This window comes from Colossoma macropomum, unplaced genomic scaffold (genome assembly GCF_904425465.1).
Source record: "Colossoma macropomum unplaced genomic scaffold, Colossoma_macropomum, whole genome shotgun sequence".
NCBI lineage: Eukaryota > Metazoa > Chordata > Actinopteri > Characiformes > Serrasalmidae > Colossoma > Colossoma macropomum.
The window spans coordinates 23820665-23833997 of NW_023494801.1; the positions used below are offsets into that span (position 1 = coordinate 23820665).

The following is a 13333-nucleotide window of genomic DNA, read 5'->3' on the forward strand; positions in this document are numbered from 1 at the left end:
TTCCTGTGTTTGCTGATAGGGGTGGGCAATATGACAGTATTTAGTGTTATCATGATAAAATATGTCACATTATGTCACAACATCCTTTTCTAAGTTGTGTTGGGAGTTGTTTTTATTTTCTAGCTTTCTGTTCTTTTTCCTTGTTTACTTCATTATTCCTTGGTAAGCGGGTTAACACTGAAGAGTTTTTGCGAAACCAACTGTTCTGTTCTCATGGTTTGACCAACAACAGCAAATGGCCTTTAAGACACTCCCTAAGGAGGATTTGGCCTTCCTGGGACAGAACACTCAGTTTACGACACTAAGGTATTTACAATAGGATCACTCAAAAAGCTGACCATGACAGTATCTAAGGCTCTAAGAACACTGACTTCAGTTTTATGATGGTACCAATGGTGGTACGATGGTGGTACTGCTGGGGGGGTCAAAGGCAAAGTATAAAAGCTGTGTGTATGAACTTCTGTTCAGACTGGGTGAAGATTAGCAGAGATGGCAGAGAACATAACGCTCTTTTCTGCAAACCCCAGTCTCCTGAATTTCTTCCATGGCAAGATCAAAGATTTATGTCAGTGGCGATGAGGATAGGACCAGGTCCATCTCCTTTTTTGACTGCAGCAAAATGGTGAGCGAGACCTGAAAAAAAGAACTTCAATGCCAAACAGAAGAAGTTCAGTTTGTGTTTTGTCTTATGTTTTGTGTTTTGGCCAGTGACAGTAGTCATGAGTCATAGGCAGTGAAGTTGCACAAGTCATATTGACTTTGGGTCGCGTAATACCTAGGTTGTGAGGGGGGTAGTTCACAGGTCAATTCTGCAGTAGTGTTCCGGAGTTAAACATGCAAGCGTTTTTTTCCTGTTAACCCAAATATGTGAGTGTTTTCCAGTCTAATTTATGTTAGATAAAATATGTTCAAAGAAAAAGGAGAAATTGTGTAAGGAGTATGGGATTCCAGCAGGATTAGGATAGGATCAGGAACAATGCTTTATGGTTCTGAGCAACTGTGTAAAGAAAAGGGACCTTGAGAGGTCTCAGCACTCAACACTCTGTTAGTGTCCTGCAAGCAAAAGTTGAGTCACTTGAAAGAGAAAGAAACAAGTTGCAGAACTGCATTAATACAAAAGAAAAGCAAGTTAACCCCTCCCATGAGGAGGAGCAGACTCCTTCCAGTGACAGTGAAGGCCGTTCTGATCAAGCTGGTCTTGATCTGTTATAGAAACAGCTACAGGAATAGTCAAAGGAGAGAGGTCGAAGTATGAGCCTCTGCGCCTGGCATAAGGGTTCAAACCAGGCATTCAGAATGATCCAGAAAGTCACCAAACTCAGGGCAGTGCTGAAACAGTTTTACTGCATGGGGGTGCTATTCTGACTGTGCAGCCTCTGAGGACACGATGAGCGGTAAAGTTGGCTCAACGATCTGTTGGTGAGACTTCACAAGCTGAGGTGTCACAGTCACATAACTGCTGTGTTACAGTGTGTGTCCCATGGAACAGGGAGTCAGCAAAGCCAGAGAACACGTTAGAATGCATGCCATTACTGCAGTGAAATGGGTCCTTGCACATGCAGATGCAAGAAGTTTGAGGCTCAGAGTAAAGTGAGGGAAAACTCAGTCCAAGTCAGTGGGTGGGGTCTTCTTCCCCAAAACGACAGGTAAACTGTTAAAGCTAAGCCAGAAAGTAACTCAGTTTTCTGCCATTCCCACAGAGGTGGTGCAATTAAAATAACAATAGCTGCTGTGGGAGCGCATTTATAGCCAATTACACATGAGCAGGACAGTAGATGGCATGTGAAAACTACCGAGAGTCATTTTAAACCAGCTATTTAATAACTTTAGCTTTGATTAAAAGTTCAGCTGTTTAAGGCTGCTGTACTGGGGCCTTCAGTGGTTTTAGGGTTTTATGGTTGCAGGACCATGGACATGCTATGGGCTGAGCTCATATAGGTGTAATCACTGCCAGAGAAGTGGCAATTGGTTCTGCTCCCACAGTTTCTAAAGTTCCGGAATTGCCTTCAAAAAAGTTGGAATTTACAATCCTCATCAATAATGATGACTGTAATTTCTGATTCTCAAGATGGGGTTGTTCAATAATGTTAATTAAATGTTACAAATTGGTCAAGCAAATCAATTTGGCTTTGTTTCAACATAGGTTCACGATAGCATGAGCAAACTGCTAACTGTTTTTACAGTGAAGGTTTGGTATGAGCTCAGCACAAAACTGTGGCGTTCATGTTAATGAGTGAAGTTTTGATTTGCTTTAATCATCAAGTTTAACATTAGCTCATATTTTAGATTTGACAATAGCATTAGCCTCACCATAGCTGATCTGTTTCAGATCTGCAAAACAGATAAAGACAGTAAGGACCACTCTTTGATGTTAGAACAAACAGGAAAAATAATGTCTAACAATAGCAGGGGGAATTTGTTTTAGTAATGTAGTAAAGAATGATGTGCACATTAACATCTCACCCAGCTTCTATTTAGCTTCTATACGTTCCCATAGTGCTCAGCCAACTAAAGACATAATATACATCCAGGGTTGGGTAGTAATGAAATACAAGTAACAGCATTACATAATCAGGATAAAAGGTAACTGTATTCCATTAAGGTCACACACAGGTACATTACAAAAATAGGGAGAATGATACATACAGTGGAGTCCATAAAAATCAGACCACAGGTGAATATGGTTCTATTTTGCCTTTTATTTTAATTTAATATGTTTTTCATTACAAATTATATTATCAGCTTAACAAACTGAGTGAAAAGTAGAATCGTTGAAGGTCTACATGAATTTTAGACTTAGGTTATGCACTTTAGTGATCAATTTGCTGCTCAACTATTCCCAGTTTTGGAACAGCATGGGATCACCAGTAGAGCAGTGCCACCTGAGGTAGCGGGGCAGGTTAAGTGCCTTGGGTCTAACCAGGTACACCCAATCAGTCCTGGCATTTGAACCTCCAACCTTCCAGCTGCTGGCTCTCCTCTCATGTGGAATAGTTAAAAGGATTGCACCTGCACAGATTTGATGACAGTGTGTGCTGTAATGATGTGAGGAGTCAACAGGGAAAAAGTAAAGTGTTGAGTAAGCGCTCCTTGGGGGCACCAGTCCTCAGTGTAATGACACTGGAAGTTTTGTCTCCAGTCCAGACTAACTGGAGCCTCTTGGTCAGGAAGTCCAGAATCTAGCTGCAAGGAGAGATGTCCAAGACTAATAGGTTCAGTTTTCTATGGGATAATTGTGTTAAAAGCTGACCTGAAGTGTGTGAACAGAATTCTAACATAACTATCCTTGTTTTCCAAGTCGGTTAGGGCCAGCTGAAAAGATGGTATGCAGCAGTTTGGGCAAAATGCAAATTAATGGGGGTCCAGTAAGGTGGGGAGACTGGATTTTGTTTGTGCCATGACTAGTCGTTCAAAGCACAAAGTATTGTAGTACTTCTGTACAAATATAAAATGTACAGAAACAGTGCTTTGATGTGCGTATCAAAGTTGCCAATTAATGTGATTTTAGCAAACAAGGATTTTACTGTTTTGATCATGGCGCCAAACTAGTACAGTGGTTGGTATAGTGTAGTGGGTAACATGTCTGCCCTCCATGTTGTAAACTAGGGTTCAATTCCCCAGTGGGCAACCACCCTACACTATGCCAATAAGAGTCCATGGGCAAGAGCCCTAACACTACCTTTGCCTACCTCTATAAAACGATCAAATCGTAAGCCATGCTCAATAAGAGCATTTGGCAAATGCCATTAATACGATTTGTTTTGAAGTATTGGTAGTTTGTCACTAGGGGTGAACCCAAAGGAAACTTACATGTAATTAGAGCTGGGTGATATGGCCAAAAATGTTAGCACGATGAACAAAATTCATATCGTTCAGTATCGATACATACCGCGGTAAATGTCAAATCATTATTTCTTTCAAGTTTGAAGGCTGATTTTTTGCTCCTGGTTGGTTAACTGCTGTTTTAAATTATCCTTTATGGTCGGAACATGACAAACACTCGCCAAACAGTGGAACATTTCACAAATCTGTCATGGCTATTTTGTAATAGTCATAATTTAAGAAAGAAAACAGATTATTTTTAGCTGGTGATGAGCGCTAGGCTACCCCGCTACAAATTACAGTATCACAGTATGCAGACACCAGCTAGCGACGACTGGACTTCTCTATACTATCGTAATAGTTTAAGTGGTGAACCGCAAAATATCAAAATAACACCAGACAAACAGAGTCCTCCTTTTAGGTACGTTTAAACAGAAAGCGGTGCTTTTGTGTCATGTTGGATCTACAGTATCATCAGTTCTCCGTGTTGTGGAGTTAGCTTCAAGTTAGCCAGCTGCTAAAAACAGCTAGCCTGGAAAGCTAGCGCTCTCCCACTCTCCAATGCCTCACAGCTTCCTCAGTTTACTTTCGTTTAAATCAGGGCTGTAATTTACATGAACCCATTTCTTTCTTTCACTTTCGTTGCTTGGGAATGCACTAATACTTAAATATGACTGTGCGAGCGCTGTAACAGCGCTTTAGTTGTGAGGAGTGTGATTGTGATTTAACGCTGCTAAAGCTGGTTAGGATGTTAGGAAAGAGGTGAGTTTGCTGTAGGACAGTATCGTTACACCACTGACCTCGTCACTCACACTCGGTCACAGGAGAACAGATCGCCGGTCGCTCCACTCAAACAGGGAATGTATACCTCCGCGTTTCAGCCGTTGCTAAAGACTCATTTTACTCGTGGCCCCCTCCCTCTCTAATCATGTAGAAAAGCTCAGAAGTGCGCCCTCTCCTGGCGACAGCAGAGTAGTGTCGCTTTCCTTTCAGTATAAAAACGCCACCAAGGCTTTCACTGAACGTGGAAGTGTGAGAATGGTGTATTATATTGAAGATTTATCGCTCTATCGAGGAAAAGTTATATCGCCCAGCCCTAGTTCAAAGTAGTGCAGCCAGAATATTAACTGGTACAAAGAAAAGAGAGCACATTACTCCGGTTTCAGCATCCTTAAAACACATTTTTATCATAAAACATTCAGCAGCTGTTAAACTGTTGAACTGTGGACTATACATTGTTGTGTTAATGTATGAATGTTTTAATTTCTTACCACATTACACAACAAGGCCATGCCTCAATTTTTATTATTTTTTTATGTGACATTTGTTTTTCCTTGTTGTTGACAGTATGTACATTCCACTTGCACTCAACTAAGTGCCCAGTTAACCAGAGGTTCATTTGCTTTATTAAAAAACACTATTCATTTAATGAAAGGATCTAGAAAGGTTTTGATTCCAGAGGCATGCAAAAACATAAAAGGCAACACATATATATTAGATGTAGATGGTTTAATGATGTAATGTGATTTAATGAGACATGCTTATATATACAAAGTTTATTATAAACACAAAGTTTGTTAATATACATGTATTTATTCAATATCATTCTGTTCTTGTTCCTTAAATAACAAAAATTTTAACCCATGCTCTCTCAAATACACACTATAGAAAAGGGCCTCCTGATAGGAAACATTGCACATTTTATTCCTAAACATAGTAAAACCTTCAGAGGATTGCAGGAATTTTAAGGAATGGATTACCCTGCATAAAACTCTAACCCTGTTAGAAAATGCCTTACCTACTCACAGTACAGCACTCGTAGAACAAAATGATTAAAAATTGACATTACACTGAAAAAGCTGTATCACATTAAAAACATGTTCTCAGATCTTTGCGCTTTAGAAAAATGTCGGCAGTCAACAGTCAGTCATTCATCTTCAACAGGGAATGTATCACAGAATACAAGGATAATGAAATATTTTATATTTTTGACCACAAAAGCAGAACTGCCCAAATGTCCTAAGATCTGCAAAATGCAGGAATTAGGACCGTTTCACTGCACACAGCTTGTGGGGAGAAGGATTCAGTGTGATCCCAACCACTGCCGTGAGGTCCAGCTGATCCTCAGACATGCCTGGTGGAGGAGTGAAGCGGAAGTGTTGCAGGAGGGAGGTGAAGAAGAGGAAGAGCTCCATCCTGGCCAGACTCTCTCCCAGACACACCCTGCGCCCTAAAAAACAGTTCTTAGGTATCAGATTCATATTAAGACCACAGACATTTCATTAACCCATCTGAAGGATTTTTTTATTGATTTTCAGCATGAAGTACAATTATTATCCCATGAGTCTGATCTACACAAGTTCTTTGATTGAAACACTCCACAACTGAATTTTGAACTACTGATTATGTGCCTGACCAGGCATTGAAGCCTTAATTAGAGTGCAGCAGTAAGTAAGTCTTTAAACCAAAAAAAAAAACAAATCACTTTAGAGAATACTGCAGCATTACTACAAGACTCAGTTAAGCATGTCTAAAACAGATTTTATATTTTGTCCCTTTGATTTCAACCAAAAAAAAGCTGATGGAAAGGGTGAGCATCTTCAAGGTTATTGCAGTCCATCACACATGGGCATTGTTAATCCAGTTTTAGAGGGGCAATAGCCTTAATGTTTAGCTCCCCCTCCTCCTTCCTAAGTAAATGTACATTACTAGTCCAAATGATCTATAGTTCATTCTCATTCACAATATACTGTAATAGCAGGACGCGGCCAGGGGGAGGTGCTGCTGCTGCTGCTCTGATGTTGCACTGCCTCTGGTGTACTACCGGAATGTTTAGCCAATCATATCAGACCTGGGGAGGGATCTGCTTATGCACTGCAAAGTAATCGATAGCCAAGCTGAAGACTCATTAAAATAAACATTAGACCTTATTTAAAATCTACAATATACACAGTGAAACAGTGTGAAACAGAGTTAATATACTGTGCGCCAATTTGACCCATAACCATTTTTGACATGCTTCACACTTTCTGGCTATTGCTACTCTAAAAATGCATTATAAATATTTTGGGGCTCTTAAAAAAAAAACTCTTTGGGGACCATGCCGCCAGACCCCGTTAGAAGAGGCTTAGTCCACCCCATCTATGAACCTCTAGTGAAGCCCCTGCCACAACACTAAGGTCCATGCATCCCATGCGTCTCCCTATACCGCCCACCTTGTTTAAAAGGCACAGCAATCTGCCAGTCTGTTCCACAGATCCAAATACACCATATTGACAAAAGTATTCGCTCGTCTGCGTTCACACACATATGAACTTGAGTGATATCCTATTCTTAATCCATAGGGTGTAATATGATGTCGGCCCACCCTTTGCAGCTATAACAGCTTCAACTTTTCTGGGAAGGCTTTCCACAAGGTTTAGGTGTGTGTTTATGGGAATTTTTGACCATTCTTCCAGAAGCGCATTTGTGAGGTCACTGATGTTGGACGAGAAGGCCTGGCTCGCAGTCTCCGCTCTAATTCATCCCAAAGGTGTTCTATAGGGTTGAGGTCAGGTTGGTTGTAGGCCAGTCAAGTTCTTCCACACCAAACTCGCTCATCCATGTCTTTATGGACCTTGCTTTGTGCACTGGTGCGCAGTCATGTTGGAACAGGAAGGGGCCATCCCCAAACTGTTCACACAAAGTTGGGAGCATGAAATTGTCCAAAATCTCTTGGTATGCTGAAGCATTAAGAGTTCCTTTCACTGGAACTAAGGGCCGAGCCCAACTCCTGAAAAACAATCCCACACCATAATCCCCCCTCCACCAAAATTTACACTTGGCACAATGCAGTCAGACAAGTACTGTTCTCCTGGCGACCGCCAAACCCAGACTCGTCCATCGGATTGCCAGACAGAGAAGCGTGATTCGTCACTCCAGAGAACACATCTCCACTGCTCTAGAGTCCAGTGGCGGCGCTTTACACCACTGCATTCGACGCTTTGCATTGCGCATGGTAATGTAAGGCTTGGATGCAGCTGCTCGGCCATGGAAACCCATTTCATGAAGCTCTCTACGCACTGTTCTTGAGCTAATCTGAAGGCCACATGAAGTTTGGAGGTCTGTATCAATTGACTCTGCAGAAAGTTGGCGACCTCTGCGTGCTATGCGCCTCAGCATCCGCTGACCCCGTTCTGACATTTTACATGGCCTACCACTTCGTGGCTGAGTTGCTATCATTCCTAGTCGCTTCCACTTTGCTATAATACCACTGATAGTTGACTGTGGAATATTTAGTAGCAAGGAAATTTCAAGACTGGACTTGTTGCACAGGTGGCATCCTATCACGGTACCACACTGGAATTCACTGAGCTCCTGAGAGCGACCCATTCTTTCACAAATGTTTGTAGACGCAGTCTGCATGCCTGTGTGCTTGGTTTTATACACCTGTGGCCATGTAAGTGATTAGAACACCTGAATTCAATGATTTGGATGGGTGAGTAAATACTTTTGGCAATATAGTGTATGTCTAGAGATACAAAGGAGAGAACTGAGCATTTACACTATGTCTGAGGGAAATTCAATAATTACTTCTGCTTGCATTACTTAGAGACTACCTGTCCCCTTTCCACCACTAGAAGAGAACTGAGGGCCAAACAAACAGACTCAAGAAAAAAATTTTATCCTTGGGCTGCCAAACTGCTGGCTTCCACATAAAAGACCAACAACTAGAAATAAACTCAATCAAATACCTGCAGAGAAGGGCAAGAAGGCATCTTTCTTAACAAATCGGCCTTTCTCATCAAGGAAGTGTGCTGGGTTGAAGGTGTGGGGGCGCTCCCACTCGTTCTCATCCCTCAATACAGATGTCAAGAGAGGATACACTGTAGTGCCCTGAAGAAAGACATCAGTCAATTTACTCCCAAGCTAAGGTCACATTTTCAGTTATGATACATTTGATAGCTTACATTACCTTTTTAATGAAGAAGCCATTGAAGTTAACATCACAGCTGGTTGTGTGAGGGAGACTCATAGGCACTATGTTGGCCAGTCTCTGGATTTCATGAATCACTGCGTCTGTGTAAGGCAAGTTTTTCCTGTCCTCCACCACTGCCTGGCGACCTCCAATCACCCTGTCAATCTCTTCATGTACCCGATCTTCACAAGGAAATATAGTTGTGAATAATTATTTAAACTTCCACTAAAATAACTGCAGCTGTTATTTCATAATACTGTAATCTTACCCTGTATGTGAGGGTACTTGGCCATAAGCAGCAGCCCCCAGCGTAGTGTCGTCCCGGTGGTGTCAGTACCAGCCACAAAGAGATTTATCACTGTGGTAAAGAGATTCTTCTCATTGAATCGCGAGTTCTTCTGTCCTGATTGCTAATAGAAAAATATCCACAGAGAATATGCATGTTTAGTGTGCACAATTTTTACTATTTTAAAAACAACAATAAATCAGTTCCAGACAGGAAAATGAGAGAACTGTGTATTTTCTTTAAGTCACTCTATTGTTAAAGCCTGCTTACAGGTTTATGGTATACACCCAGGACAAGTGAAGCCTAAGATTAAGCATCCTGCTCACACAGTTACTCCAACAGTCAGAAACAAAAGTAGAAATCATTAATCAGTAAAGTGAAGCAGGCAACAAAGCTAGTTGGGTACAGAAGACACAAGTTTTTCAGAACAGAAAATGCACAAACTCCTTTGTATTACAAGAAGGATTGTTCATTGCGAAGATTACATTTTTTAAAACTCTTCAACCCCTCCCTGCAGAAAGATGTGGCTTGACACAACAGTTCATACCCTATAGTATATCATAGTTTATACCCTATATGCTCTACAGTTATAAAGTTACTGCAGAAACACCTCAAAATAAACTAATTCCCTCAAACCTAGTGTTCCTATAACCAGAATACTTTGTCAATCAGAGTACAGTCATCTAAAAACACTAAAAACTGTTGACATTAATCTAGATCCACTATTTTATTCAAATTTGTATTTGTAATTGTAATCAGTTTGCTATTTTCTGGGTGATCATGTACACAAAGCTATAAAAAGTGGAATAGCAGCTGATTTGAAGTGTTTTTGAGAATTGAATAGATGTAAAATATTGATTTTGTTCATCTAAACTAAAAGTTTTCTTTGTATTCTTTCATTGAAAGTATTTATTTGGGTTGAATAAGAGCAGTTAAATTGTTTGTCACCACATACAATTTTTTTAGGTTGATTTGACAAAGAATTTTTACGGTAAATGAAAAAATCTATTATAAATAAAATAATTCCAAACGTGACAGTATAATTCCAGTGTTGTATTTGTGATTTGGCAAATTGATGTGTAGTTTCATATCTGTTCATTGTTTGGTTCAAACAGAATATTGTACTTATTGTGGGAAGAGTTTTATAAATGAAAAAAACTGAAAAGTAATGAAAATGCTTGTTAGCAGTTGTAAAAAACTGTAACATAAAACAGTGGATCTACCTTAATGCTAACAGTTATTAGTGTTTTCTAAGTAACTGTACTCTGATAAAATATTCCTAATGTTGATGTTCTGATGTGATTAGTTTATTTTTAAGTGTTTCTGTAGTTTTTATACTTACAGAGCATTTTGGGCATAAAATGAACTGTTGTTTACATATTTACATACATCTTGGCACAATAGTTCATTTCATGCCCAAAATGCTCTACAGGTGTGTCAAGAGTTTTGAAAATTCAGCATCTCCAAAATGGTAACTTTACAGGAGAAGGCAAAAACCTGTTTACTACTGATTTAACTCAGTGTAATCAGAAGTTTTTTGGTGATTTTGGACCATTTCTGCTGGTCTTTTCATGATAAAATTGTAACATGCTTTAAAGGACAATTGATGGTGCAGAAAATAAAAAATAGAAAAAATTGAAATAATTTTTATGTAAGCAGTGGCACCTGATGGAAAGAGAACCATATCTTACAAATAAACCTTAAGTTAAAAAAGAGTGATTGATTGGCCACAGTGTTCTCTACCTCGTCACTCTGTTTGCGGAGGAGGAAGGAGTCAACAAATCCTCTACGGTCATCTGGATTCAGTGTCTCCTTCAGAGCACTCACTAGCTCATTAATCTGCTTCTTGTTGTTTTCAGCATTTGTTTCAAGTGTTCTTTTGCTTCTCAAGAATGGGCCTATCCAGGGAAACACATTGTAAAGCTAGAGAAGAAAGAAGGGAAAGAAAATAGTCATGTTTGTATTTCGAGTACATTTCCAGAGAGGCTGTTATATGTGTACCATTCTTCACTCCTTATAAGAGCATGAACAGTTGCACTTTGAATTATACTTTTGATGATAGATTAATATAGCCCAATGAACAACATTTTATATTTTATATCATAATTGAAGTTTTGAGACATAGAAATGTTTTTTGTGAGAGAACTAGTCAGCTGAACCATTAAAAATAGTGAAACCACAAATTTTTGTATACCTAGACCAAGTAAACAGTAGCCTTCATCATTCATCAGCAGTGGTTTCATCATTTGCAGTTACATCCATTCTAAAGTTCAATGATCTGTGGAAATACCGCTATCTAACTTGCCAATCAGGCAAGCTGTCACCGTGCATAATAAGATTCCATGCTGAGCAGGCATTTTCATAGATCTGGTGCTATTTGTGAGGCAATACATGAAATCACCTTCAGTTGTGCATCACTGTGTCAGACTGCACCCTATTGTAATATATCTTTTTTCAAGACTTTTGCAGAAGCATGTGTTAAAACAAAACAATTACGAGCTCAGTATAAGCGAGACCTTATACACTGTTTGTGGGAAGACTCAGACTAGCACACTTTGCTGTATTTTTCTGTAAATGCACAGGGAAAACATTTACCCGGATAGGAGCTGATCCTCCAATCCTGACGTTTTCATTTGCTCTGTTAACCATCTGTTTAAAACAAGGGTCGCTGTATTCAAATCTGCTTCCATACACAATGGATGAGATGATGTTGGAGACGGCATAATTCACTGGCTGAGTTGTATCAAAGGGTTCCCCTTCAGAGAATAAGAAAACATGTCATAAACATAGCATAAGGTACTGCACAAAATCCTTCTGAGAACCATCTGAGAAATGATATGTAAAGCTATTTATATGGGCTGTAAGCATGTATTTATAAAAAAAACACAAGCATTAGGATGAATATAAACAAAACATTAAGCTTTATGTCTATCAGTGTTAGGTTAACCATTTCCAAACCTCTCCTTAAGGAAGTCCAGTATTTATATCTACCATTGAATACCCAGTTTGACTAATATTATTTCATTAAAATAAATCAGGCTGCTGATGCAAGTGAACAAATCCATGCACTGGCTTGAGTGCATTGCTTTTCATACCTCCAAAGCTCTCAAACACTTCTTTAAGGTAATGGATTTCTTCAATAATTTTCTCCTCACTCCCTCTCTTGCCCATTCCAAAGTCTCGAAGGTTGGTGAGGGCAAAGCGTCTCATTTCTTTCCAGTTTTCCCCGTTAGAAAACAGTATGCCTATAGACACGAAACAGGTGTCCAATAGGTAACAGCTTTTATGATTACAGTCACTTACTTTATATCTCATGGTAAATTATTTAACAAACTTTGTTTTCATATAAAAGGTAAAGACATTATATGATTTAGGGACAATCACATACTGTAACATGAGCGCTTATTTCTTGATTCCTTACCGTGTTCCTCACTGAAATTCTTGAATGTCCGTGCAATTTCTCTTTCTCCAAACTCTTCAGCGTAGTTTACAAGTGCTTGTTTGACTGTTTTGTATCCTGCTAATACAACAACCTTCTTGGGACCAAAATACACTTTGAACACAGATCCATACGTCTTGGCAAGCTGTAGAACACAGAGTTTAACATTCATAAGCAAATAAATGTCCAGTTTAGTCCTCAGGGAAAAAAACCTTTTCAAGTATGTTTTGCTTGTTTTTCTTACCTCGCAGAGAGACTCATGGGGTCTGTCCAGATCCAGCTGGAGCAGGTTACCCAAGAGAGGCAGCGGTTTGGGTCCTGGAGGTTCATTAGCTGCTTCTTTAAAGCTCGAGCCGGAGAAGAGGAAATAAACAACCACAAGCAGGATGACAAAACCAAGTAATATACCTGTGCTGGTAGCCTGTAAGAGAAGTCCTTCCACTAAAGCCATTTGAATTAGAATTTGTTGAATAAAATCTGATAACAAGTCGAGGTTCTTCTGTTACTAGCCCTTCTGGTGATCCAACAGCTGCTGTACCCTTTATAGAAAGAAAAGGGAGTGGCTTCAAGTGATGGAGGGGAGGAGTAACTTTACAATAATAGGCAATAAAGAAAAAGGTAACTATGATCTGCATAATTATATTACACCTTGTGATAAATCATTAAACCACATTAGGCATTGCATAAAAAACACTTTCTAAACTCACAGCCATATTTTAAAGTAGGACAAAGAACAAAGCATTCTCCCAATAACAATTACTTTTACTTCTTCTGTAAAATGTACTCTCTCACTTAGCCATTATTTGTATGTTTACCCTCAGCAATCATT

The 13333-nt window shown here is 39.5% G+C and overlaps 1 protein-coding gene across 1 annotated transcript; it reads right to left on the minus strand.

Moving 5' to 3' along the window:
- Positions 1-5363: 5363 nt before the first annotated feature.
- Positions 5364-13035, minus strand: LOC118821476 (cytochrome P450 2K1-like). The gene is made up of 9 exons (XM_036590111.1): positions 12749-13035; positions 12487-12649; positions 12161-12310; positions 11661-11821; positions 10809-10988; positions 9048-9189; positions 8777-8961; positions 8556-8697; positions 5364-6052 (listed from the first exon to the last, which is right to left on the minus strand). The coding sequence occupies exons 1-9, from the start codon at positions 12953-12955 to the stop codon at positions 5865-5867; spliced, it is 1518 nt and encodes a 505-aa protein (XP_036446004.1). The 5' UTR covers positions 12956-13035; the 3' UTR covers positions 5364-5864.
- Between the last annotated feature and the right edge of the window lie 298 nt (positions 13036-13333).

Coding starts and splice junctions, on each gene's coding strand:
- LOC118821476 (XM_036590111.1), bottom strand. CDS start 12,955: ATGGCTTTAGTGGAAGGACTTCTCTTACAGGCTACCAGCACAGGTATA. Junction 9,190..10,808: donor TCCGCAAACAGAGTGACGAG/GTAGAGAACACT, acceptor TTTTTCTATTAG/CAATCAGGACAGAAGAACTC. Junction 6,053..8,555: donor CTTCTTGCCCTTCTCTGCAG/GTATTTGATTGA, acceptor ACTGTTTTTTAG/GGCGCAGGGTGTGTCTGGGA.